The sequence below is a fragment of the Capricornis sumatraensis genome, chromosome 13 (assembly GCF_032405125.1).
Source record: "Capricornis sumatraensis isolate serow.1 chromosome 13, serow.2, whole genome shotgun sequence".
In the NCBI taxonomy this organism is placed as follows: domain Eukaryota; kingdom Metazoa; phylum Chordata; class Mammalia; order Artiodactyla; family Bovidae; genus Capricornis; species Capricornis sumatraensis.
The window spans coordinates 28,484,611-28,509,914 of NC_091081.1; the positions used below are offsets into that span (position 1 = coordinate 28,484,611).

General features: G+C 40.2%; 1 protein-coding gene across 1 annotated transcript in view; it reads left to right on the forward strand.

Moving 5' to 3' along the window:
* The window catches only part of PPIL6 (peptidylprolyl isomerase like 6), a 36,061-nt gene that overhangs the window by 6,227 nt on the left and 4,530 nt on the right, over positions 1 to 25,304 (forward strand). The window contains exons 3-7 of the mRNA XM_068985476.1: positions 1,127 to 1,315; positions 4,680 to 4,742; positions 4,840 to 4,987; positions 11,938 to 11,994; positions 23,598 to 23,733. Of these exons, the coding sequence (XP_068841577.1) occupies positions 1,127 to 1,315; positions 4,680 to 4,742; positions 4,840 to 4,987; positions 11,938 to 11,994; positions 23,598 to 23,733 (593 nt within the window). The remainder of the gene's footprint in view (positions 1 to 1,126; positions 1,316 to 4,679; positions 4,743 to 4,839; positions 4,988 to 11,937; positions 11,995 to 23,597; positions 23,734 to 25,304) is intronic.

The window sequence follows — 25,304 nt, forward strand, 5'->3', positions numbered from 1 at the left end:
AATGTGGTCCACTGGAGAAGGGCAAACCGTTTCAGTATTCTTGCCTTGAGAACCCCATGAACAGTATGAAAAGGCAAAAAGATAGGACACTGAAAGATGAACTCCCCAGGTCGGTAGGTGCCCAATATGATACTGGTGATCAGTGGAGAAATAATTCCAGAAAGAATGAAGGGATGAAGCCAAAGCAAAAGCAACACCCAGTTGTGGATGGGACTGGTGATAGAAGCAAGGTTCGATGCTGTAAAGAGCAATATTGCACAAGAACCTGGAATGTTAGGTCCATGAATCAAGGCAAATTGGAAGCATCTCATGGGATGCTGGTAAAAAAGAAAAAAAAAATGCACTCTTAGGCCCCATCCCAGAATCGGAAACTTGGGGTGGGGCTCAGGTATGATTCTGACTCCCCACTAAAACTGGAGAACAGCTGTCCCAGATGATGCATAGTTTTGCCAGGACTGGCACTGGGTAATAATAAACCAGATCTCCTCCGAGGTGACGTTACTTAGTGGCCACACACTGAGGTTTAACACACTGGCCGTCACTGTTGTGTGGATGAAAACACTTACACACTTAATTTTGAAGGGCTTAGGACTTAAAAGTGTTAAAGATGTTGAGTTACCTTCCTCATTGCCCCTCATGTGTCCCAGAAACCCTGCTGGCCCTCAGGAGGCATTTCCTCACCTGGTCTGACTTCCCTCCATCAAAAAGCAGTCTTTTCCATCCTTGGCATTGAAAACCGTGTCTTATTTAGGACCCCTAACCAAGTATGCATACAGTAAAATGTGCTCCGGAAATGAAGCTAGAGGACTGCATTTTGTTTTTATATTCATATATAACAAGTATGCTATGCACACTGACTTTTATTACCAGATTACCATCTATTTTCTGAGATTGTACCATTCTAAAGATTACTTTTAGGTTATTGATTTCAGCACCTTCAGAGTTTTGAAATGTTCTTAAATTCCCTTTGAGAGCAAAATTCTGGAAGATGGCAAAAAATACATTTTTTTTAAAGGTTCAGTCCTGGGATTGATTGAAGCTCTGGCTTGTGGGTTTAGCAAGGTTCACGCCCCATCCCCATCCCCCATTATTATTATTATTTTTTTTTGGCCCTTTTCCTTTACAGGAACTTAAGAATGAAGTCTGGGAATATTCTTCCTATGTGATGTGTTTTATTAATGATAAGCTCCTGGGTGATGCACTTGATCTACAGAAATGGGCCCACAAAGTATGGGATATAGTTGATTTTAAGCCTCCTGCACTTTACGAAGCACTTACTGTGGATTATTCTGCCAAATTCTTAAGAGACACCAAGGCAAGTTACGCTAATTTTTTAAAAAAGGAAAATAGTGGAATCTTTGAGCATTTATATTGATTAAGCACTAATTACTGACAAACCTAGTAAAGGGAATATAAAAGGACTAGGTTAAGTTCTCAATGAACTTGTGATCTTTAGTTTCAAAGAACTGGTGGGGTTTGGCTTGGTGGTATGTAAAGCCAGCCTATCTCACAGCAGGTAGATGACACAGGCAGAAGAAGCATCCCTGTTCAAACATTTCAACTCTCCACGAGAAGCTTATGTGTGTTAATTGGCATCTATTTAAAAATATTAAGACCTCCTCCCTCAGACAAAGTCAAACCTATCCTTTACTCACTTTGAGCATGAAATATTTTGATTAGTATGTTGTAATACCTAAGTGAGAGCTCCTGCACGGAGAGACTGGCAAGTCTGAGAAGAAAGGTGACACCCAGGTGGCAGGAGGAGCAGCGAGCGATGGCCCTGCGGGTTTCCAATGGTAGAGGACGGTCATGAAGCTTGAGGTCCAGAGAGCAAGAGACAGACGTCAGGGTGGGATGGGCCACCTCCGTGAGGCTGGTAAACAGATGCAGTTTTGCTCATGAACCTTGTTGCAGCAACAGCTGCCACATGCTGAAAATCATGTCATGCCCATGGTGCCCTGTGCCTACATAAAGACCCAGAGCTAGGATCTGAGCCATGCAATGGCCAAGACCTTGTCTCAGTCACCCTTACTCAACCACTGCCTTGAACAGAACCTGAAACATAGGAGGTGCTCAGTGAATATTTTGTTGAATAAACAGTACACTTGCAAAATGCTCCAAACTCTAAGGCGTGGAGAGGAATTTAACATTCATAGCAGTTCATTCCCAAAGGGCCAAGAGTCTCAAACTACATGGTGTGCTCTGGGGACGGCAGAGGACAGTAAGGCGGCCCGAATGAGTGGGAAGGAGGCTGGGGAAATGAGAGCATCAGTCGGGATTCTTGGTGCCAACGGTACCAAGCTGTTCTGATTAACTTAAGGAGAAAAAGTATGTACTGAGGGATGTTGGTAAATCCACAACTGACAGGAAGTTGGAGAGCCAGCTTTGGAAAGCAGGCAGGGACCAAGGGAGACCCGGCAGCGGGAAAACATGGCCAGAGTCACGCCCCGGGCAAGTGCAGCCAGGGTGCTGCCATGCGTGCCTGCTGGCCCTTGGGTCTCCCTGCCGCCTTTGCTGAGCATAACTTCTCTGTTCTTCTTGGGTCTGTGCCGCTCCCCAGAGGTCGAAGGCCCCAGGCAGAAGCACCTGACCAGTCAAGCCCAGGTTATGTGCCCACACCCTGGCTCTCACATGGTGGGGAAAGACAGAATGTTCTGCAGAGGCTGGTGCAACCCTGGGAGGAGTTTCCCAAATAGGAAAGCTGCTTACCTTTCCTATTTTTTTGTTTTACAAAAACAAAAAACAGAAAACCTCCAAAACCAGATCCACTAAGAAAAGGTTGAACTTACTGTCCACTCTTAACCAGGGAGTTTGATTTTATCTAGAAGAAAGCAGGCCAACAGAACTTTTCATCAGAAGTATGACATTAACCTTCTTTAGTGCTTTAGAAAAAAGTTCAGGGCTGAGGCCAAACAGGGTGGCGCAGGGAAAGCTTAATGGCAGGGTGGCCATTTGGAAAGCTGCTGGAGTAGTGTGGGCTAGAAATAATGGCAGCCTGAATTAATTAGTGGGTGAGGAAAGAGGACCCAGATTCTAGAGAAAATCCTTGGGTTTTTTGCCCAGAGGCTAGATTTTTCATGCTGAGTTAAACCCAGGGAGACTTGTTTACTTCTGATTTGGAATGATAGAGTAGATAATTAGGTTTGGCTGATAGGTGACATTACCTTGTGTTAAAAGTCACTTTTTCTGTTTTCATTAGGATTTCTAAAATTATCTACACTTGACAACCACATAAAGATAATATATTGATGCCCAGGGAAGTTTAATAATCCCTGAATGGACTCACGCATTTTAGAAGTCAATCATAACTTCCAATACGTCCTCTTTTTCCTCCTAAACCTGTGAAGCTTACCATATTATGCCTCTTAAAGTTATAATATTCTTTTATAATTAAGTTGTAATACAGGAGAGAGGCACAAACATAATCATAATTATTAATAGTATGGATATAAATACTTCATTACTGGATACCAGGTATTATAATACTATCTTAGTCTTTAATTTAAAAAAGAGCTTGCTGCTGCTGCTGCTAAGTCGCTTCAGTCGTGTCCGACTCTGTGCGACCCCAAGATGGCAGCCCACCAGGCTCCCCCACCCCTGGGATTCTCCAGGCAAGAACACTGGAGTGGGTTGCCATTTCCTTCTCCTATGCATGAAAGTGAAAAGTGAAAGTGAAGTCGCTCAGTCGTGTCCAACTCTTAGCGACCCCATGGACTGCAGCCTACCAGGCTCCTCAGTCCATGGGATTTTCCAGGCAAGAGTACTGCAGTGGGTTGCCATTGCCTTCTCCGAAAAAAAGAGTGACATAAAATAATAATAGTGATACATTTAGAAGTGATTTCATTTATGCCTCCTAGATTCTTAAGAAATAAGGCAGGGCAAATTATGTATTTGTTCAATCAGGCAGCATTTTTACGTAGCAGAATGGTGCCTACGAGTTGCAGTGTATTCTATTAGATGTGGTTTGCTACCAAAACGAATGCCACTGTGATGGAGAACAGTGTTTTCATTTTGGGTGCCTCTTTGTAGGGCTAGACAAGGGCTCACAAATGTTAGCTGCCTCTACCAGAAAGGATGTCAATTGAAAATAAGAGCTTGGGGCATCTGGGAGTATGAGGTCATGAAAGAAAGAACTAAAAAGTTACAGCATCCTCTCTTCCCTACCCCTGGCATAGTACCTATGCATACAGTGGCCTTATTTTTCTACTCAGAAAGACTGTGGTGTGGCTCTGCTTAGCTAATCTGTGCAGTTTTTGAAAATCCAGAACACACGGTAACCAAACCTATGGGCTCATGTGGATCTTTTTCCAGAATTACTCAAGAAAGAAAAGGCTTCCCAGTCTGCTCTTTCTCCCAAAGGGACTGATCAGTGTCCCTTTCCACACCCAGTTGTGATGTGGTTGCTATTTAGGCCGTGTGTTCTCAGCCTTGTGTGATAGGTGAATGCGATTTACTACTGAAAGGTTTTAAAAACCATGTTACTTAGGTTATAAAATTGTAGTATAATAAAATGGAGCAGACTTTAAAGTCATTCGTTTGGTTTTGCTCTTATATCATCTATGTTAATGCTGTCAGTCATCTGAACACTGAAAACATTATTATGTTGTATTTCTGGTCACTTCTAAAACTTTCTTCCGAAACACTGACCTGCATTACCTTCTTCTCTTTAATTTTAATAGCATAATTTTGTGTTCTTGGACATTTCTATTGATCTTTATCCAATTGGAAGATTGATTTTTGAGGTAAGAGGATTTTGGTGGTTGTTTTTTAATAAGTTGGGGAGAGTGAGAATCTCTATCAAAATGTTTAATCTTTGAAAACTTTTATCTTTATTTTTAGCTATTTTCTGATACATGTCCCAAAACATGTAAAAATTTTCAGATCTTGTGCACAGGAAAAGCAGGGTTTTCCCAAAGTGGCATCAAGCTACATTACACAGGTTCCATTTTCCATCGAGTGGTAAGGAATGGCTGGGTACAAGGAGGAGGTGAGTTTTTAAACTATTTAAATTGAAACCTTAAATACAACATAGTTGCAACATCAAATCCAAATATCCAAACTTCTGTTTATCTGCCTCTTTGAAATTCATATAGAATTAGAATATATTTAACATTATATGTTATATAGATATATTTAAATGATGGTCAAATGATGAATTAAGATATTCATACTCTTTTTAAAAATTCCATCATTATTAAAATAAATATAAAGTGTGTTACTAGGAATATTCCAGATTAAAAAGTGATATAAGAAAGTAGGATGGGTAACATTTTTTTAACCAAAAGATAATTTTAAATGCTCACCTAAAAATAAAGTATGTAGAAAATACAGTGCTTTTAAGAAACATACTAAAGGCAGGAATTTGAAAACAGAATAAATGAAAAACAGCTTATTTCTCACCAAAGATGTTACACTGTTACCACTGAAATAAGATCAAAAGCATTTTGGTCTCCATCTTTGCTTTCTTTCCAGGTCAGTCCTCTGGCTTTACACAAAGGAGGTACCTTGATTAGCAACACAAAATTCAATTTTTGAGGCCTTTTAGGAGATATCCCATAGGGAGCAATCAGGCAGCAATTTGAAAATAATTGGTTTAGTGTGGAAGGAGATTTTCTTGAACTTGATGAAATATGCAAAGGCTTAAATTAATAATGTTTCATTATTTTTCTATAATCTGGAACATTCTCAGGCTGATGAGGAGAAAAATATAGATTTAATCCAAGTATCTTGTATGTAAATCCGCTCTTGAATGTAAATCAGCTTCTCCAAAATGAGATATCACCAGTACTGTTTCTAATCCAGTTGTTTTTCTACTTAATATTTATGGTGTGTGCTAAATCACTTCAGTCATGTCTGCCTTTTTGCGACCCTATGGACTGTAGCCTGCCAGGCTTCTCTGTCCATGGGGTTCTCCAGGCAAGAATACTGGAGTGGGCTGCCATGCTCTGCTCCAGGGGATATTTCCAACCCAGGGATCAAACCCATGTCTCTTACATCTCCTACATTGGCAGGCGGGTTCTTTACCACTAGTGCCACCTGGAAAGCCTGGTCATGTCAGGGTGTGTGTGTGTGCGCTCAGTGTGTGTGTGTGTGTGTGTGCGCTCAGTGTGTGTGTGTGCGCTCAGTGTGTGTGTGTGTGTGCACGCTCAGTTGCTCAGTCATGTCTGGCTCTGTGCAACCCTTTGGATTGTAGCCTTCCAGGCTCCTCTGTCCATGGGATTTTTCAGGCAAGAATACTGGAGTGGGTTACCATTTCCTCCTCTTAGGTATCTTCCCAACCCAGGGATCAAACCCAAGTCTCCTGCATTACCCCTGAGGCTTTGGGAAAGCCCATGTCAGTACACATAAATACATCAAATTTTTATGGTCCCTCTTGAGGATTGTCTTATATTAACAAAAAATGAAAGACAGTCTAAATGTTCACCAATGGGAAATTAATTAAATCAGCATAGCAATATAATGAAAAATTGTGCTATGCTGTGCTTAGTCGCTCAGTCGTGTCTGTCTCTGCAACCCCATGGACTGTAGCCTGCCCAGTGCCTCTGTCCAGGGGATTTTCCAGGCAAGAATACTGGAGTGGGTTGCTATGCCCTCCTCCAGGGGATCTTTCCAACCCAGGGATCGAACCTAGGTCTCCCACATCTGAGCCACCAAGGAAGCCCCTAAAAATTTTATGTGGTTATGTATATTGACATGTAAAATGTTGAGGATCAGCCTAGTTTTTCATCATATTGCTATGCCAATTGAAGTAGTTTCCCATTGGTGAACATTTAGACTGTTTTTGATTTTTTGTTAGTGTAAGATAATCCTCAAGAGGGCCCATATCCGTGTCTCCTGACACTTAGTTCAGGTTGTCACTGCTCTTCCAGATGCGGTGTTCTGTTTTGTTTTTAGCTAGACCTCCTCTCACCCCTGTGAGCCAGAGCAGGATTTGGGGAAAGTAGACCATGATATTTATTTATCTGAAGCAAAATTTCCGAAAAGTGCATAGGTCTCAGTTCATGTTTTCAGATAACAAAGCAATGATGTTTAAGGAGTTTGGAAAAAAATTCTGGTTAACAGATTCAGATCCAAACTGACACGTATAAGTTGCACCATGTTGGACAAGGAACTTGTGATCTCTGAGTCAGTTTCCTAATCACAAAATGGGGATAATTGTAATATTACAGGATATGTTGAGGATTCAAGGACATGGTATATTGAGCTGCTAAGCTCCATAAGCAACCTCCTCCTTCAGAAGTCAGATTCTCAAAGGGCTTTGGGTAGAATTTTGGAGTACAGGAACTGACTGTGGTTTGGTGTTATGCCTTAGGATGCTTCCAAGCACTGCTGCTTGCTCTCTGGGACCAAGAGGCCCTACAAAGTCTTCTTCCTCCCTCAACCCCATCTCATCTTCTGACCTCTCCCTCTTGCTAATTCTGCTCCACACAGAGGGCTCCTTGTTGTTCCTTAAGTATATCAAGCATATGTATGCCCTGAGATCTTTCATTGTTTCTTTCAGGGAGATATTCCTCTGCATATCCCCCTGCATCACCCCCTGACCTGTTTCTGGTTTTTGCTAAGAGCTTATCTCAGGAGGGAATTACCTGACGACCCTGTTCAAAACCGGCCACCTTCCTCTCCATATACTGCTCCTCTCCCCTTTCTGGGCTGCTCTCCTGTCCCCTTACCTAGCTTTATTTTTCTTTCTAGCACTTTTCACCACAGGATATACTATTAATACTTCTTTGTTAACTGACTGACTGTTTCTTTTCAGTAGAATGTAAGTTCCATGAGTGCACAGATTTTTATCTATTTCATTCACTGTTACATCCTCAAGTTAGAGAACAGTACCTAGCATACGGTTTTAGTAGATGCTTTTTAAAAGTCTGTTCAAGGAATGAATGAATGAAGACAAACGGGAAACATACATTCTGTTCATTTCTGAAGCTGAAGTTAATGAAGATACCAAGTTGTTAAGCCACGTTGGCAGGATCCTCTTTGTGGCTCCCACAAGGCCAACTACCTTGAGAAGGATCTCTTGAGATTTACTTTAATATATTTTATCATCATCATGGTCATCAGAATGATAGTGAAAATGATAATGAGAAGATGCATTCCATAAGTGTGTGATGATGCACAATAATAACGGCCACTAATGAAGGAGCACGATACTCTGTCAGTCACCATACATGTGCTTTCCCTCAGTTTGGTTCAGCTGCTCAGTCGTGTCCGACTCTTTGCGACCCCATGAATCACAGCATGCTAGGCCTCCCTGTCCATCACCAACTCCCAGAGTTTACCCAAACTCATGTCCATTGAGTCGGTGATGCCATCCAGCCATCTCATCCTCTGTAGTCCCCTTCTCCTCCTGCCCCTAATCCCTCCCAGCATCAGAGTCTTTTCCAATGAGTCAACTCTTCGCATGAGGTGGCCAAAGTATTGGAGTTTCGGCCTCAGCATCAGTCCTTCCAATGGACACCCTGGATTGATCTCCTTCAGAATGGACTGGTTGGCTCTCCTTGTAGTCCAAGGGACTCTCAAGAGTCTTCTCCAACACCACAGTTCAAAAGCATCAATTCTTTGGCACTCAGTTTTTTTCACAGTCCAATTCTCACATCCATACATGACCGCAGGAAAAACCATAGCCTTGACTAGGCAGACCTTTGTTGGCAAAGTAATGTCTCTGCTTTTGAATATGCTATCTAGGTTGGTCATAACATTCCTTCCAAGGAGTAAGCATCTTTTAATTTCATGGCTGCAATCACCATCTGCAGTGATTTTGGAGCCCAGCAAATAAAGTATGACACTGTTTCCACTGTTTCCCCATCTATTTCCCATGAAGTGATGGGACCAGATGCCATGATCTTCGTTTTCTGAATGTTGAGCTTTAAGCCAAATTTTTCACTCCTCTTTCACTTTCATCAAGAGGCTTTTGAGTTCCTCTTCACTTTCTGCCATAAGGGTGGTGTCATCTGCATATCTGAGGTTATTGATATTTCTCCCAGCCATCTTGATTCCAGCTTGTGCTTCTTCTAGTCCAGCATTTCTTACAATGTACTCTGCATAGAAGTTAAATAAGCAAGGTGACAATATACATCCTTGACGTACTCCTTTTCCTATTTGGAACCAGTCTGTTGTTCCATGTCCAGTTCTAAGTGTTGCTTCCTGACCTGCATATAGGTTTCTCAAGAGGCTGGTCAGGTGGTCTGGTATTCCAATCTCTTTCAGAATTTTCCACAGTTTGTTGTGATCCACACAGTCAAAGGCTTTGGCATAGTCAATAAAGCAGAAATAGATGTTTTTCTGGAACTCTCTTGCTTTTTCGATGATCCAGTGGATGTTGGCAATTTGATCTCTGGTTCCTCTGCCTTTTCTAAAACCAGCTTGAACATCTGGAAGTTCACAGTTCATGTACTGCTGAAGCCTGGTTTGGAGAATTTTGAGCATTACTTTACTAGCATGTGAGATGAATGCAATTGTGCGGTAGTTTGAGCATTCTTTGGCATTGCCTTTCTTTGGGATTGGAATGAAAACTGACCTTTTCCAGTCCTGTGGCCACTGCTGAGTTTTCCATATTTGCTGGCATATTGAGTGCAGCACTTTCACAGCATCATCTTTCAGGATTTGAAACAGCTCAACTGGAATTCCATCACCTCCACTAGCTTTGTTCGTAGTGATGCTTTCTAAGGCCCACTTGACTTCACATTCCAGGATGTCTGGCTCTAGGTGAGTGATCACACCATCATTATTATCTGGGTCGTGAAGATCTTTTTTGTACAGTTCTTCTGTGTATTCTTGCTACCTCTTAATATCTTCTGCTTCTGTTAGGGCCATACCATTTCTGTCCTTTATCGAGCCCATCTTTGCATGAAATGTTCCCGTGGTATCTCTAATTTTCTTGAAGAGATCGCTAGTCTTTCCATTCTGTTGTTTTCCTCTGTTTCTTTGCATTGATCGCTGAGGAAGGCTTTCTTATCTCTTGGTATTCTTCGGAACTCTGCATTCAGATGCTTATATCTTTCCTTTTCTCCTTTGCTTTTCACTTCTCTTCTTTTCACCGCTATTTGTAAAGCCTTCTCAGACAGCCATTTTGCTTTTTTTGCATTTCTTTTCCATGGGGATGGTCTTGATCCCTGTCTCCTGTACAATGTCATGAACCTCCGTCCATAGTTCATCAGGCACTCTGTCAGATCTAGTCCTTTAAATCTATTTCTCACTTCCATTGTAAAATCATAAGGGATTTGATTTAGGTCACCTGAATGGCCTAGTGGTTTTCCCTACTTTTTTCAATTTCAATCTGAATTTGCCAATAAGGAGTTCATGACCTGAGCCACAGTCAGCTCCCGGTCTTGTTTTTGCTGACTGTATAGAGCTTCTCCATCTTCGGCTGCAAAAAATATAATCAGTCTGATTTTGGTGTTGGGCGTCTGGTGATGTCCATGTGTAGTGCTCTCCCTACATGACTGCATTTCACACTCAGAACTACCGGGGAGGCATTTTCCATCATCGCTGTCTATAGCAGATGAGGAAACAGTGTTGGGAAAGGTAACCAACATCAAGATCAAAATCAAAATCATCTGACTTTGGAGTTTACTTTTAACCACTGTTCTGCATTGCTGAATCTGCTGTCAGAAGTACAGAAGATATCCAGAGCTGAATTCAAAGGGGTGGGTTATGGTCACAAAAAATATTAAATACTGAATGACATGGTGTCAATATAAAATATTCACCTGGGAGATCAGAAGCAAAGGGCAAGTGTAGTGACAAGTGTTGGAGGGAGAAAGCAAGGGAGTGTCACTGGTATTTACATAAGTCAGCAGACAGGGGAATCACCTGGGGAGGTTCACCAAGCAAAGCAAACTCTGGGACAGGAAGGAATTGGTGCTAGAGGACATTCAAACCCGGATTTAGCCTGTGGCTACTGCAGGAGGCTTCTGAGAACAGCCTTGGGCTGTGGTGAATGGGGTGGGAGTGGCAGGAAGGAAGTATATATCTGGCAGAGTCTGTTGAAGACTTAAGGTTTATCAGTTAATTTTTGAACCAGCTTTATGAGTAGTATAATTTATATGCTATATGTCCCTTTCTTGCATAAATTCTCTTCACCTGCTTGCTGTTGCATCAGATTTTTAAAAATTGCACAGACACTTTTATTGTAAAGCACTCATATTGAGTTTAAATGGGCCTGTTCTTCAACAATTATTTATTGCACATTATTCGAGGAGGCCATCTAAAGAGCTGAAAGAAGGGAAAGGGCTGATGGGGAGAGCACAGACCTCGGAGACCTCTGGTTTCACTAGAGTTAGCTTTGCTTCTGTTGTAGCTGTGCATAGAGGAGTTTTATAGTAGGATCATTGCCTAAGCCAAAATATGCATATAATGCATATAATGTGAAACAGGTTCTATAAATACCATTAAAAAAATCTTTATATTGCAAAGGAACTTCAGTTGTAAAACACCAGATAAATGAGTTATCAGTACAGAGTTCTAAAGAATAAAAATGTGAACATTAATTCTTTTTACAGCATCTATTTTCATTCTTGTGTTAAAAAGACCTCACTGTTCCTGTTTCATCCTTGGCTAAATCTTTCCATTTTTTTTCTGAAAAGTAAGATCAACCATGGAATAACTTGTGAAATAAGTCAAACCTATATGAACACACTTAATTTAAATTCTAGCCACAATTATAATTTAATACTTCATCATTTCAAAGGTTTTACATTAAATTTAGCCTACTTGGGAGTTATGAGGGGAAAAAATGGGATCAGGAATGCTAAAGTACTTACAAAATAGAAGTGAAATCATTATAGAAGTATTTTCATGGTATAGATACTGAACAACTAGGTCACTTACTCTGGTTATTGTTATAAATGGAATCATAATTTGAAGCATTTTCACCTGCCATTATCTCTCTTTTTAATTTCAGAATTTTAATGTTTATTTACTGCTATTTCTCAGATATAGTTGCTGGAAAAGGAGATAATGGAGAGTCAATTTATGGACCAACATTTGAAGGTATGTGTCTTTAAATTTTGACAGTCATATTTTAATTGATAATTCAAATTTAACAGGACTGGACAGTTTCACAATCTCAAATAAGATAGTGTTTGGAGTAACATACTACAAGGACACATGCTAGAAGTGGGAGTTAAAAATGGGATAGGCGGGAAGGCACCCCAATTCAGTTCAGAACAGCTTTGTACTTTCTTTCACTTGCCTCATTGTATTATTTCTTTAGAATAAGTTTCTAAAATTAGGATTGTAAGGGTAGAAGGGAATTTATATTTTTAAGGCTTGTACTTTGCTATGCTCATACTTAGAATTGGTACCTGATAACCATCCTACTAAGATTGCCACTGGGGATCCTGGGAAGATGATAGTGGTAGTGGCATAGTTTTTTAATTTTTTGAAATCCCAACCTAAAAATAGACAAAAAACTAGATGGGAAAACTAAAGACCCATGGATAACACAACAAAACTACGTGCAAGGTATCTACACGAATTTAAAATATAAACAGGTGAGGTCAAACTACCAACAGTCACACAATCCACATGGTATCAGCATGGATGTGAGCGAAAGCAGGACATTTTTGTCAGAGCTGAGGATATAAAACCCCACAATAGGCAAGAGCAGGGTAGTGCATGGGACCCCTCATAAGGCTTGAGGCCAGAGCAGTCAAACATTTGTGAATTCTCAAAACTGATCTGAAAGCCCTCTGTTCCAGGACAGGCCCACACTGAGAAGAAGTGTTGGGAGTGGAATCAAAATTATGCAGGTATTGGGATAACAGTGATGAAGAGGGAAAGGGACAGAGCCAGGAATCCCAGGAACCACGCTGCCACGCAGATGACCAATACAGAACAGCACTAGAGGGAGTTTGTGAAGTTGGGAAACTACCTTCCTTCTAATGCCACACCTCCTTCTAAACACCGAGGGAGACAGAAAGCAGCAGAAATTTTCTTGAATGAAAAAATAAGTGCATAGTCATATAACTACAGATAATGAAAGTATCATAGAAAGAAAGCTCACAGGTCAAACTGATTTCAAAATAAGCTAAAAGACATAAAGTAAATTATATGACAGGAAAGAACTCGTAAATCAGAATTAGAAAACCTCAGATATGAGGTTGTTTACAGAACTGAATAAAAGAATTAACAATAAAAGAAAATTCCAGAAATGAACAAATTATAAGGAACACAAGACCAAATAAAAACAACTGATATGTGTATTCAAAGAAGCAAAAGGCAGAAGGAGAAGAACATTTTTTAAATCAAAACGAGATGAATAAAGATGAAAAGGATTTACAACAAAGTGATACAGAAAGAAGATCCAGCATACAGATGATAAGTATCCTTAAGGAATTAAACCAGTAGAAGGGAATGGAACAGATACTAAGAATCATAATTTTAAAAAGCTTTCCTGAAAGAAAAAAGGATCTGATACTGTGTATTTTGTTTGGGTGGTGGTTACACCACTATATCCAACTGTCAAAATGCATCAAACCAAACATCTAAAATATATGCATTTTATTGCATGTTCATACCTCAAGTAAAAATATCTTTTTAAAACCTTGAAACTACTTACTGAAAGAACAGACAGCTATCTGACAGTACTGAACCAGAACAACCAACACCAGACATATTTTACTTATATTATTAGATATTAAAGAAAAAGAAAAAAGAATCTTTGGGCAGTTAGACAAAAACAGTAAGTGATTTATAAGGGAAAGAAAAGTACATTATCATCATATTCTTAGGCCAGAAGAAAACAGAGTAATATATTTATGATGCTCAATTAAAATGAAATGGAACCTGGGGGCTTTATATCCAGTCAAACTGAATGTGAATTTTAAGGGGCACACAGAGTTATCAATATGTAAAACTTCAGGGAATAGTGTTGTCATGAGTCATTCCTGAGGAATCAATGACTGCAGAATGAGTTTCATTCCGCCAGATTACAAGAGGCATCCTGACAGAAGAATTGGTGGTGAGCATTAATCATATAATTACTTATAAAACTAAAATTCAATGAGGAATAAAAGGTTGAGAGTATGATATATAATGACTATATGCTTAGTCTAACAATGTTTTTTAAATGAAAGAAATGGGGAGAATATATGCAAAATTTTAAACTACTTTCAGTTAAATTTTACTGGTCATAGTTGTATTATACTGAGATTGCTGTATATACAATATAGGAAAAAACAAGTAATTATGAGATATTCTAATTTTATAATTTCCTGTCCTTCAGAGTTAGAATCTTCATTGTGGAAGAAAGGAAATACAGATGAAATATAATAGAGGTTAACAAGTAAAATATTCCATAGTCCTGAATATGAATTGGAAATATCCTATTAAACTCAAGAAGTATCGTATCTATATCTTAGTTAGGCCATGGAATTTATCTACAGTGACCAGCCCAGTAGTGATACATTCTCCTAGAATTTAGATTGTTGTTTTGAAATATCATTTCTTGCTTAAGAAACCAGGGTCTCCGGAAAACATGGCAGATTCGAGTTTTGAGACTGGAAATTTCAAAATGAGCGTGGAAGCTCATGTTCAGTCATGCTATCATGACCTAGCCAAAAGCACTATTAAAAATTTACTGGGGTCATGGCAAAGGGCTCTGGAGTCAATTTGAAGAGTCTCTCACTGGTCAGAGATGGAGTAATTTGAGTGGTAATTGCAGCTAACTGAAACCCAACAAAGATTTTAAATCCATGAGTTCATAATCATATTGTAAGAGAAATCCTACTTGTTTACCTTCAGGGAAATGATAGGAAACAAATTCATTATCTTGAAAACTGATAAATATAGGTAAAAATCCAGCATTTCTCTTGCCTCTCCTATAGGAACTATACTAAATCATAGATAAGGGGAAACATCTTGTTATAAAAGAATTCCAGTCAACAGTGAAAAGGAAATTAGAATGTCACCACTTTGCTGCCCCCAGTGAAATAATGGATGTGGGCATTTGCTGCGTCAGTATCGACTGCCTTCACAAGAACAGGGACAGTCAGACAGTGTGGGCCTTCTGCTGAGAGAACACACTACCAAAGGGATAGAACATGAGCCCGATGAAGCTTTTGGACCCAGCATCCAGTTTGCAAGAAATGCAACCAGTTCTGCTAGTAATATGTTCTTAAAAGATCTCTGTGCTTTGTCAAACCACACAGTAAAAACCACAGGGCTGACTGATGGCATAACTGAGGTAAAAACAAAAATTCCTCGGTGACTTATTAAAAAATAAGTTCGCAATAAAAATAGTAACATAGTTTTGTATGTTTTATGTGGTCAAGAAACACATCAGTGTGATAATAAATAAGGCACCTTACCCTGAAAAGGCCCTGCTGTCTGTGGAGGCGGTGTGTGGGAAGAGCAGCATCTTGTGAGTGATCTGGAGGTGGCGGCAGGAGCGTTCTCTGCAGTCGGAGGGAGGCTGTCACTCCAGATGTGGGCGGACGTGGCTCACATGCGGTGACCAAGCTGGTTGGTCACATCTGAGGTGTCTGTGCTCCTGGGCAGCTGGCTCAGTTCAGTGAAGGCCATTTCCTACAGTTACCTGGTGGTTCTCCCAGAGGGAACGGCACATTAAAGGAGGGGTGAGCTTCATCATGCTCAAGGCACTTCCTCCCTCACATATCAATCAAAGTGAAGCAACATGCCTCTTCAGCACAAGCATTCACACAGAACCGACCGGACAGGGAACAAGCGAAACCTGCTGACCGGCACCGTGTGTGTGCAGCCGGCAGACTCCAGCCTGCGAGAAATCCTAAAGGTGAACTAGCTCAGGAACAGACACAGTGCAAGGAAAAGAAGGGACAGAGAGAAAACCTGTGGATTAAGAGAGATTTAAAAGGCATCACAAGTTCAGTAAAATGAGAGAGATTCAACTGTAGTGCCTAGGGAGGCATACTTGGATGGTAAAACGACGTGAGTTACATAAAACATTACGGATGTGCTTTGGAGGGGGAGAGGGACTCTGGGGAAGGCTGGCGAAGTTCTTTTTCTTGGCCAGGATGGTGTTTAAAAGGGTATTTGCCTTATAATAACTTTAACAATACTATACATTAGTTTTACAAGGCTTTTTGTGTCTACATTTTAATAGAATGAAAAGGTTTTTTTTTTTTTTAAATAATCATATTGAATCAATGGCCAAAGAGAACAGGAAAAGAGCTAGTTTTCCTTCTAAATTCATGCAGATACAGCTTTATCAAATGAAATCATGCAAGTGACACCACTCATTTATTTATTTGTTCATATAACTTTAAATTCTTAGGTGCCAATATGGTGCTAGGACCTTAGGAAACATAGATGTTATGACCAAGTTTCCACCCTTAAGGATTTCAGTGTTTTTGCCCAGACAGATGTTTAAACACATAAAAGAACTGGCGCGGTGCCCAGCGCCTTTACAGAGGAAGCAGCCAGTGCGGCAGGAAAGAACAACTGCCTGGGAGAGCGGAGGGCGCTGACCAGAGCAGCTCTGAGCTAAGGCTTAAAATAAGACATTGCAGACGGGGAAAGGGCACTGGGGCAGCTTTCCTGAAATCCTTCATCTCCGATCAGGGTCCACAAACTTTTCCACCCCACAGCCATTAACAGATCACCCAAACTCTTCCTGCTTGGAAGTGCAGCCCCAGGCAGAGCCTGGGTCTTCTGTCCAGGAGATCGATCTCTCCGCTCATCTCCTCACTTGTCCCTGTGGACATCCCCATGCCTCCGTCCATTCCCCTTTCGCTCCTGTTAGATACTGTGGGGGTTTCCTCTCCAGCTGGAGGCCTGGCTCCTCTGGTGCCCAGGGAGCCTGGTGGGCTTAAGGAAGCTTTCATTCCTCAGTCTGTCTGGCAGTGCAGAATCAGGAATTCAGTACACTGTCAAGTGAAAAGAGATGCTCCCAAAGGAAAGATAAATGGCTGAAAGAGAGAATGTGGGGCCAGTATTCAAAACAGCTACAGCACGGGGTTCCCTCTTCACGTAGACTCACCCTCCCCCGGCCCCATGGAATGTTAGTTAATACATCGACAGCCAGACCTCCTTCTACATTCTCTCACTGGACCGTATTTCCATGAGATGCACAGTTAAAACCCAGGGCTTCTTAAAAAGTTATAACCACAAAAATCACTTTTATTAAGCTTAACACAGTGAATTTAAAAGAATGAAATAAATTTTACCTAATTGTTGTTTTATAAATTGGTTAGTCTTTAACTTGAGGAGAGTCTTGCTTTGTTTTGCATAACTTTCTAGTTAGTTTTGGCTGTGTTGGGTCCTCTTTGCTGCGCGGGTTTTTCTCTAGTTGCGGCGTGAAGGCTTCTCCTTGTGGCGGCCTCTCTGGTTGCGCAGCACAGGCTCTAGAGCATGTGGGCTTCAGTAGGTTGGGGGGCTTAGGCTCAGCGGTCGTGGTTCCTGGGCCCCAGAGCACAGGCTCAGTAGTGGTGGCACGTGAGCTTAGTTGTTCCACAGCAAGTGGGATCTTCCCGGACCAGGGATTGAAGCTGCGTCTCCTGCATTGGCAGGCAGGTTCTTAACCACTGAACCACCAGGGAAGCCTTGTTTTGCTTTATTTTGAATCACAGCTATTTTTGTCTTCCCAGATCCTGTTGTGAAGGTTAGAAGCTACATATCAACTCTTCCCTTGCTTTGTATTCCTTGTATAATATCCCTAATCCTTCCCACTCTCAAGGGATTGGTGACTCCATGGCCTGGGCTGACTAGAGAAAAGGCTATTTATGTGAACAGCAGAAGAAAAGAAAGGATATATGTATTTTTAAATAATTTTATTCATTCTGGCAGTGCTGGGCCCTTGATGCTTTGCGAGGGCTTTCTCTAGCTGTGGTGGACAGGGGCTACTCTTCACTGCAGTGAGCAGGCTTCTCTTGTTGCAGAGCATGGGCTCTAGGCATGCAGGCTTCAGCAGTTGCTGCGTGCAGGCTCGGTAGTTGTAGTTCACAGGCTCCAGAGCACAGGCTCAGCAGATGTGGTGCACGGGCCTAGCTTCTCCGTAGCATGTGGCATCTTCCAGGATCAGGGATTGAATCCGTGAGCCCTGCATTGGCCGGTGGACTCTTAACCACTGCGCCACTAGGGAAGTCAGTAACATATTTAAATACTTGATTATCCTTATTACTTTAAGTAGACCAGTTTCTTAATATTAGCATGTGCTCTAATTAACAAACAGATACAGCACTTAAATAAAATCCATTTGTCTAATTCCTAGATCTCCTTTAAATGAAAGTAGACATTAACAAAAAGCAGAGAGCCTGATGCACTGTTAATATTCAATAATGCAACTAAAAGCTGTACAAAAGTATTTTTTGGTAGAATTAAGAACAAGATAATATGGCTGGGTAGCCACTTAAGGGCTACTTTTTTTTAAATTCTGAGATTTATAATATATGTGTAAATTTGATATGTACAGTTTAAAACTAATCATAAAGCAACCCCCTATATTACCATCCTTGTCAAGAAAGAACCACCAGCATGCCAGAAGCACCCCATCTGCCCATCCTCAGTAATAACTCCATCTCCCTCTTAGAGGTAACCTCTAACCTAACTTTTTCCTTGCTTTTCTTGTCAGTTTTACCACTCATGCGTGTGTGTGTGCTGTCGCTTCGGTCGTGTCCAACTCTTTGCGACCCCATGGACTGTAGCCCGCCAGGCTCCTTGGTCCATGGGATTCTCCAATCACTCATCCATAAATCCCTAAATAAAAAAATTAAGTTTTTCCTATTTTTGGACTTTATATGAAGTGGACTTGGGCTTCCCTTGTGGCTCAGACAGCAAAGAATTGGGCTGCAATGCAGGAGACCCAGGTTTAACCCCTGGGGTACAGGGGGGCGGGGGTAAGATCCCCTAGAGAAGGGAATGGCTACCCACTCCAGGATTCTTGCCTGGAGAATTCCATGGACAGAGGAGCCCAAGGGCTACAGTCCATGGGGTCACAAAGAGTTAGACATGCCTGAGCAACTAACACTTCACTTCAACCCTGAATATTCACTGGAGGACTGATGCTGAAGATAAAGCTCTAATACTTTGGCCACCTGATGAGAAGAGCTGACTCACTGGAAAGGACTCTGATGCTGGGAAAAACTGAGGGCAGGAGGAGAAGGGGGCGACAGAGGAAGAGATGGTTGGATGGCATCACTGATTGAATGGATATGAGTTTGGGCAAACTCCAGGAAACAGGGAAGCACAGGGAAGCCTGGCTTGCTGCAGTCCATGGGGTTGCAGAGTCTGACATGACTTAGCAACTGAGTAACAATAATGAATGGACTCATGGCAGGTGCTCTCTGTGTCCTTTCTTTTGTTCATCACTGCCTGTGAAATTTATCCATGTTGTCTATAGCTGGAATTCTCTCATTTTCCTGGTTTAATATTATGAATATTCTTAAAGAATTTATCCATTCATATATTGATGAACACTTGGCTTTTTATACCTAATGTCATGCACAGAGTCAACATGTTTTAAAATAAATATTTCAGTCCCAAAGAATGTTCTGCCCATGTTCTCTTCTAGGAGTTTTATGGTTTTAGATCTTACATTGGAGTCTTTAACCCATTTTGAGTTTATTTTTATATATAGTTTGAGGGAGTGAGGGTATATTCTAATCTCCTTGTTTTACACGTAGCTGTCCAATTTTCCCAGCACCACTTATTGAAGAGATTTTCTTCTCTCCATTGAATATTCTTGCCTTCTTTGTCATAGATTAATTGACCATGGGTTTATTGCTGGGCTCTTTATTCTGTTCCATTGATCTATCTGTCTGTTTTTGCACTTGTACCCTGGCTGTTTCCATTACTGTAGTTTTATAGTATAGTTTGAAGTTTGAGGGGGCGATACCTCCAGCTTTATTCCTTTTTTCCCAAGGTTGCTATGGCAATTTGGGATATTTTGTGGTTCCGTAAAGTTTTTTGTCGTTCCACAGAATTTTTTCTAGTTCTGTGAAAAATGTCATAGGTATTTTGATAGGGAATTCATTAAATCTGTAGGTTGCTTTGCATCTTTCTGTTTGTTTCCTAAGGCAAAAGAACTAAAAAAGTGAAAACAAATAGCCTAATTAAACTTAAGTTTTTTTGCACAGCAGTGAAAACCATCTACAAAAATAAAGAGACAACCTACTGAATAGAACAAAATATTTGCGAATGATATGACTGACAAGGGGTTAATATCCAGAACAAGTAAACAGTTCATACAATTCAATTTCAAAAAACCCCAAACAACCCTATCAAATGGGTAGAAGATCTTCACAGACATTTTTCCAAAGAAGATATGCAGATGGCCAACAGGCACAGGAAAAGATGCTCTATATCACTAATCACTGGGCCTTCCCTGGTGGCTCAGAAGGCAAAGAATTTGCCCGCAGTGAAGGGAGTGGGTTCAATCCCTGGGTCAGGAAGATCTTCTGGAGAAGTGAATGGCTACCCACTCCTGTGTTCTTGCCTAGAGGATTCCATGGACAGAGGAGCCTGGCGGGCTACAGTCCATGGGGTAGAGAAATATAAATCAAAATGATTGATTCATTGAGATACCACTTCACATCAGTTCAAATGGCCATCATCAAAAAGTCTACAAATAACAAATGTTAGAGAGGGTGTGGAGAAAAAAGAACACTTGCATATTGTTGGTGGGAATGTAGTTGGTATAGCCACTATGGAGAACAGTGTGGAGGTTCCTTAAAAAACTAACAATAGAACTACAACATGATCCAGCAATTTCACTCCTTGGTATATATCCAGAAAAAAAACAAAAACACTAATTCAGAAAGATACATGTACCCCAGTGTTCAAAGCAGCACTATTTATAATAGCCAAGATATGGAAGCAACCTAAGTGTCCATCAACAGATAAATGGATAAAGATGTAGTATATGTGTGTGTGTGTGTGTATATATATATATGTATGTATGTATGTATATATATACACACACATAAAGAGATGTAGTGTATATATATGTGTATGTGTTTTTGTAGTGTATATGTGTAATATTCCATTTTGAATATTGTAACCATAAAAGTAACCACCATGGATATGGCTTGTTTTGTTGACTTAGCTTTGAAACTTAAGAATAACAGCAACTGCAGTTTAGAAAATCTTGACAGTTGATATTCATCTCTCAGCACACACTCAGTCATAAAGAAGAATGAAATGCTGTCATTTGCAGCAATGTGGATGGACCTGGAGAGTATTATGCTTAGTGAAGTAAGTCAGAGAAAGACAAATACTGTATGTTACCATTTATACATGAATCTGAAAAATAATACGAACAAGTGTATATAGCAAGACAGAGAGAGACTCATGGGTATAGAAAACAAACCAGTGGCTACCAGAGCTGAGAGGGAAGCAGGGAGGGACAAGGTAGGGTATAGCATTAAGAGATACATACCACTATGTATAAAATAAACAACAAGATATATTATATAGCACAGGGAATTATAGCCATTTTCTTGTAATAACTTCTAATGGAATATAATCTGTAAGAATACTGAATCACTGTGCTGCACACCTGAAACTAATATACTTTAAATCAACTGTAATTTATTTAAAAATATAAAAAATAATTCATTTAAGCAGCAGTTTAAAAATGGTAGGTAGCACACCTGCTCAGAGAAGGCGATGGCACCTCACTCCAGTACTCTTGCCTGGAAAATCCCATGGACAGAGGAGCCTGGTAGGCTGCAGTCCATGGGGTTGCTACGAGTCGGACACGACAGAGCGACTTCACTTTCACTTTTCACTTTCATGCATTGGAGAAAGAAATGGCAACCCACTCCAGTGTTCTTGCCTGGAGAATCCCAGGGACGGGGGAGCCTGGTGGGGTGCCGTCTATGGGGTCGCACAGAGTAGGACACAACTGAAGTGACTTAGCAGCAGCAGCAGCAGCAGCAGCAGCACACCTACTTTTTTGCCTTTTTTTTTTTTTTTTACTTTATTTTACAATACTGTATTGGTTTTGCCATACACTGACATGAATCCACCACACCTACATTTATATAACAATAAATAATTAGTGAACATCTATTATTATTTAAAGATGGTGGTAAAATTAGAGCAGTAGGTTTAAAAAACTGATGTTGTAGGACTCAAGTCCAATTTCCACTTGACATTACTGTCTTCAGAAGATTATATGGAAATGCCCCTAAACTGTTTGATTATTCTCTTACCAGAGAAGGCAATTTGCCTAAACCTGGTAAAGTAGTAGTTGCTTTCATTTTAAACATCAGAATGAGTTTTATATTAAATTCAGAAACTGATTTTCATCAGCAGTTGAATTCTGATTTCTAGTTCAAACAAAGTTACACCTTTAATGCTTTAAAAGTTCTCCCATAATCACAGAATTTTTGGTAAAAATGTTACAACTCTATAAATTTTCTTCCAACTAATTCCAGATTTTAAGAAAAATGGATCATAATATCTAAAAGCAATGACAAAAATAATTTTGTCATTGAATGAATCTTTGCTTGGGAGATTTCTTATGCCATGCCATTTTCTGTGAAATTAATGGGTTACTCTCTATTGCATCAAAATGAATATGGAGTATCAATGTAATTATAAAGATACAATAATATTTTATTTGCATTTCGTAAGATTTCAGGTCTTTATTCAGTGTGCAGTTTAACAAGCTAAAAGTAACCACCATGGGTATGGCTTAATTGTTTCGTTGACTTAGCTTTGAAACTTAGAATAGTCAGCAACTGTAGTTTAGGAAAATCTTGACAGTTAATATTCATCTCTCAATTATCCCCAGAATTTGATATAGTTCCTGAATGAAAACTTTTACTGAATTTCTCTTCTATTACTTCCTTCTGTGTTTTTGAGTTTGGAGGCAAATCTTATTTCATGCTGGAAATGGTTCTTCCTGCAAATAGTGGTCTGATAATCACTGTATAATTTTTTTTACTTGTTAAATCTTCTGCTTAAAAAAAAATCACTTTCCACAAAATCTTGGTCAATCCATGTAAGGTCTGAGATTAAAATTTACTTAAAGACTACTAACAATAGCATAAATTATTTTCATCAATATTTAAGGCCACACATGTGCCAAGTAATGTGCTAGGTGGCCCTGGGGATAAAAGGCATGATGAGATAAAGTCCCTGCCTTCCCAAACAGGAAACAACCTGTGAACAATTACAAAGTATTTTAAAGACTACAATAGAGGCCTGTGGAAGATGCTGTGAAGGGAAGGGTCTGTCCATGAAAGGTATCTCCAAGGAGGCATTTTTAATAATCACATTGGTAGTTTGAATAAAATATTACTGTCAAAACAATACAAGAATGTTTACTGACTTTAATTCCTAAAAAAGGTATGCACTTCCTTTTACATTTTTAATTTCAAGTTTTTCCTTTTACGTTATCAATTTTCTTACCACACTTGTTTTTAAGGATGCTAATGATAAACTAAAGGTAAATGTTTAAATAGTTCTAATAAGACTTTCCAGCTTATCTTTTTTAACAGCCCAGTTGAGTGAAAGTTATAAGAAACAAATAGAATATTTACAATTTGGAATATACTGATAAATATGATTGCGAATCCTTTAACCAAGCATTCTGTTTGTGCTCTATATGTTACAATCAGCCAAGAAAATAAATATTTTAATGACCTACTATGTATTGTCTTTTCTAGATGAAAACTTCTCAGTTCCTCATAATAAAAGGGGAGTTCTTGGAATGGTCAACAAAGGCCGTCACAGCAATGGGTCACAGTTCTATATCACACTACAGGCTGCTCCGTATCTAGATAAAAAATATGTGGCTTTTGGGTATGTGCATTTTAAGTTTGTTTATGTAATATTTATATATGTTAAAATGTGGTTCAAAAATATTTGGGTGAGCATTGTACATAGCCTACGAGTAAACTAAAAACAATTAGAAAACAAAAGTAATACAAATACTATAGACAAATATATTTAGAAATAAGTATTTCATAAGAAGCTTGCTTGGAGAAGGAAATAGCAACCCACTCCAGTATTCTTGCCTGGAAAATTCTGTGGACAGAGGAGCTTGGCAGGCTACAGTCCATGGGGTCATAAAGAGACAGACACGACTGAGCGACTGAACACACAAGAAGCTTGCTATCTATTAAAAACACAGAAACTATTTAGCCATTACAATGTTCTGTGCATCCATTCATCCATCATCCATCCTTCTGTGGATCTTTAGCCTCAAGTATATTGTCAATGAAAGTGAATAATACCATAGCTCTTAATAATGTGTATATATTTAGATGCAGAAGTGAGGCAAAGCCATTTAAGTAACTATCCATGAACACTGTGAGGAGAAAGATGACAGTCATCCAGGTTACAAGTAACTTTTTGTTACTGAGCAATTTAAACTGTGGAACGTGCATGCATGCTTAGTCGCTCAGTCATGTCCATCCAACTCTGAGACCCCACGAACTGTAGCCGGCCAGTGTCCTCCATTCATTGGATTCTCCAGGCAAGAACAGTGGAGTGGGTAGCCATTCACTTCTCCAGGGGATCTTCCTGACCCAGGGATTGAACCTGGGTCTCCTGCATTGCAGGTGACCCATCTGAACTTTACCATCTGAACTATAAGGGAAGCCCTTAAAATACAGAAATGTCTCAGGTAATAATTATTAGAATATTATTCAGTTCAGTTTAGTCGCTCAGTCATGTCCAACTCTTTGCGACCCCGTGAATCACAGCACGCCAGGCCTCCCTGTCCATCACCAACTCCTGGAGTTCACTCAAACTTGCATCCATTGAGTCAGTGATGCCATCCAGCCATCTCATCCTCTGTCGTCCCCTTCTCCTCCTGCCCCCAACCCCTCCCAGCATCAGAGTCTTTTCCAATGAGTCAACTCTTCGCATCAGGTGGCCAAACTATTGGAGTTTCAGCTTCAGGATCAGTCCTTCCAATGAACACCCAGGACTGATCTCCTTTAGGATGGACTGGTTGGATCTCCTTGCAGTCCAAGGGACTCTCAAGAGTCTTCTCCAGCACCACAGTTCAAAAGCATCAATTCTTTGGCGCTCAGCTTTCTTCACAGTCCAACTCACATCCATACATGACCACTGGAAAAACCATAGCCTTGACTAGATGGACCTTTGTTGACAAAGTAATATCTCTGCTTTTCAACATGCTATCTAGGTTGGTCATAACTTTTCTTCCAAGGAGTAAGCGTCTTTTCATTTCATGGCTGCAGTCACCATCTGCCGTGATTTTGGAGCCCCAAAACATAAAGTCTGACACTGTTTCCCCTGTTTCCCCATTTATTTCCCTTGAAGTGATGGGGCCAGATGCCATGATCTTCGTTTTCTGAATGTTGAGCTTTAAGCCAACTTTTTCACTCTCCTCTTTCACTTTCATC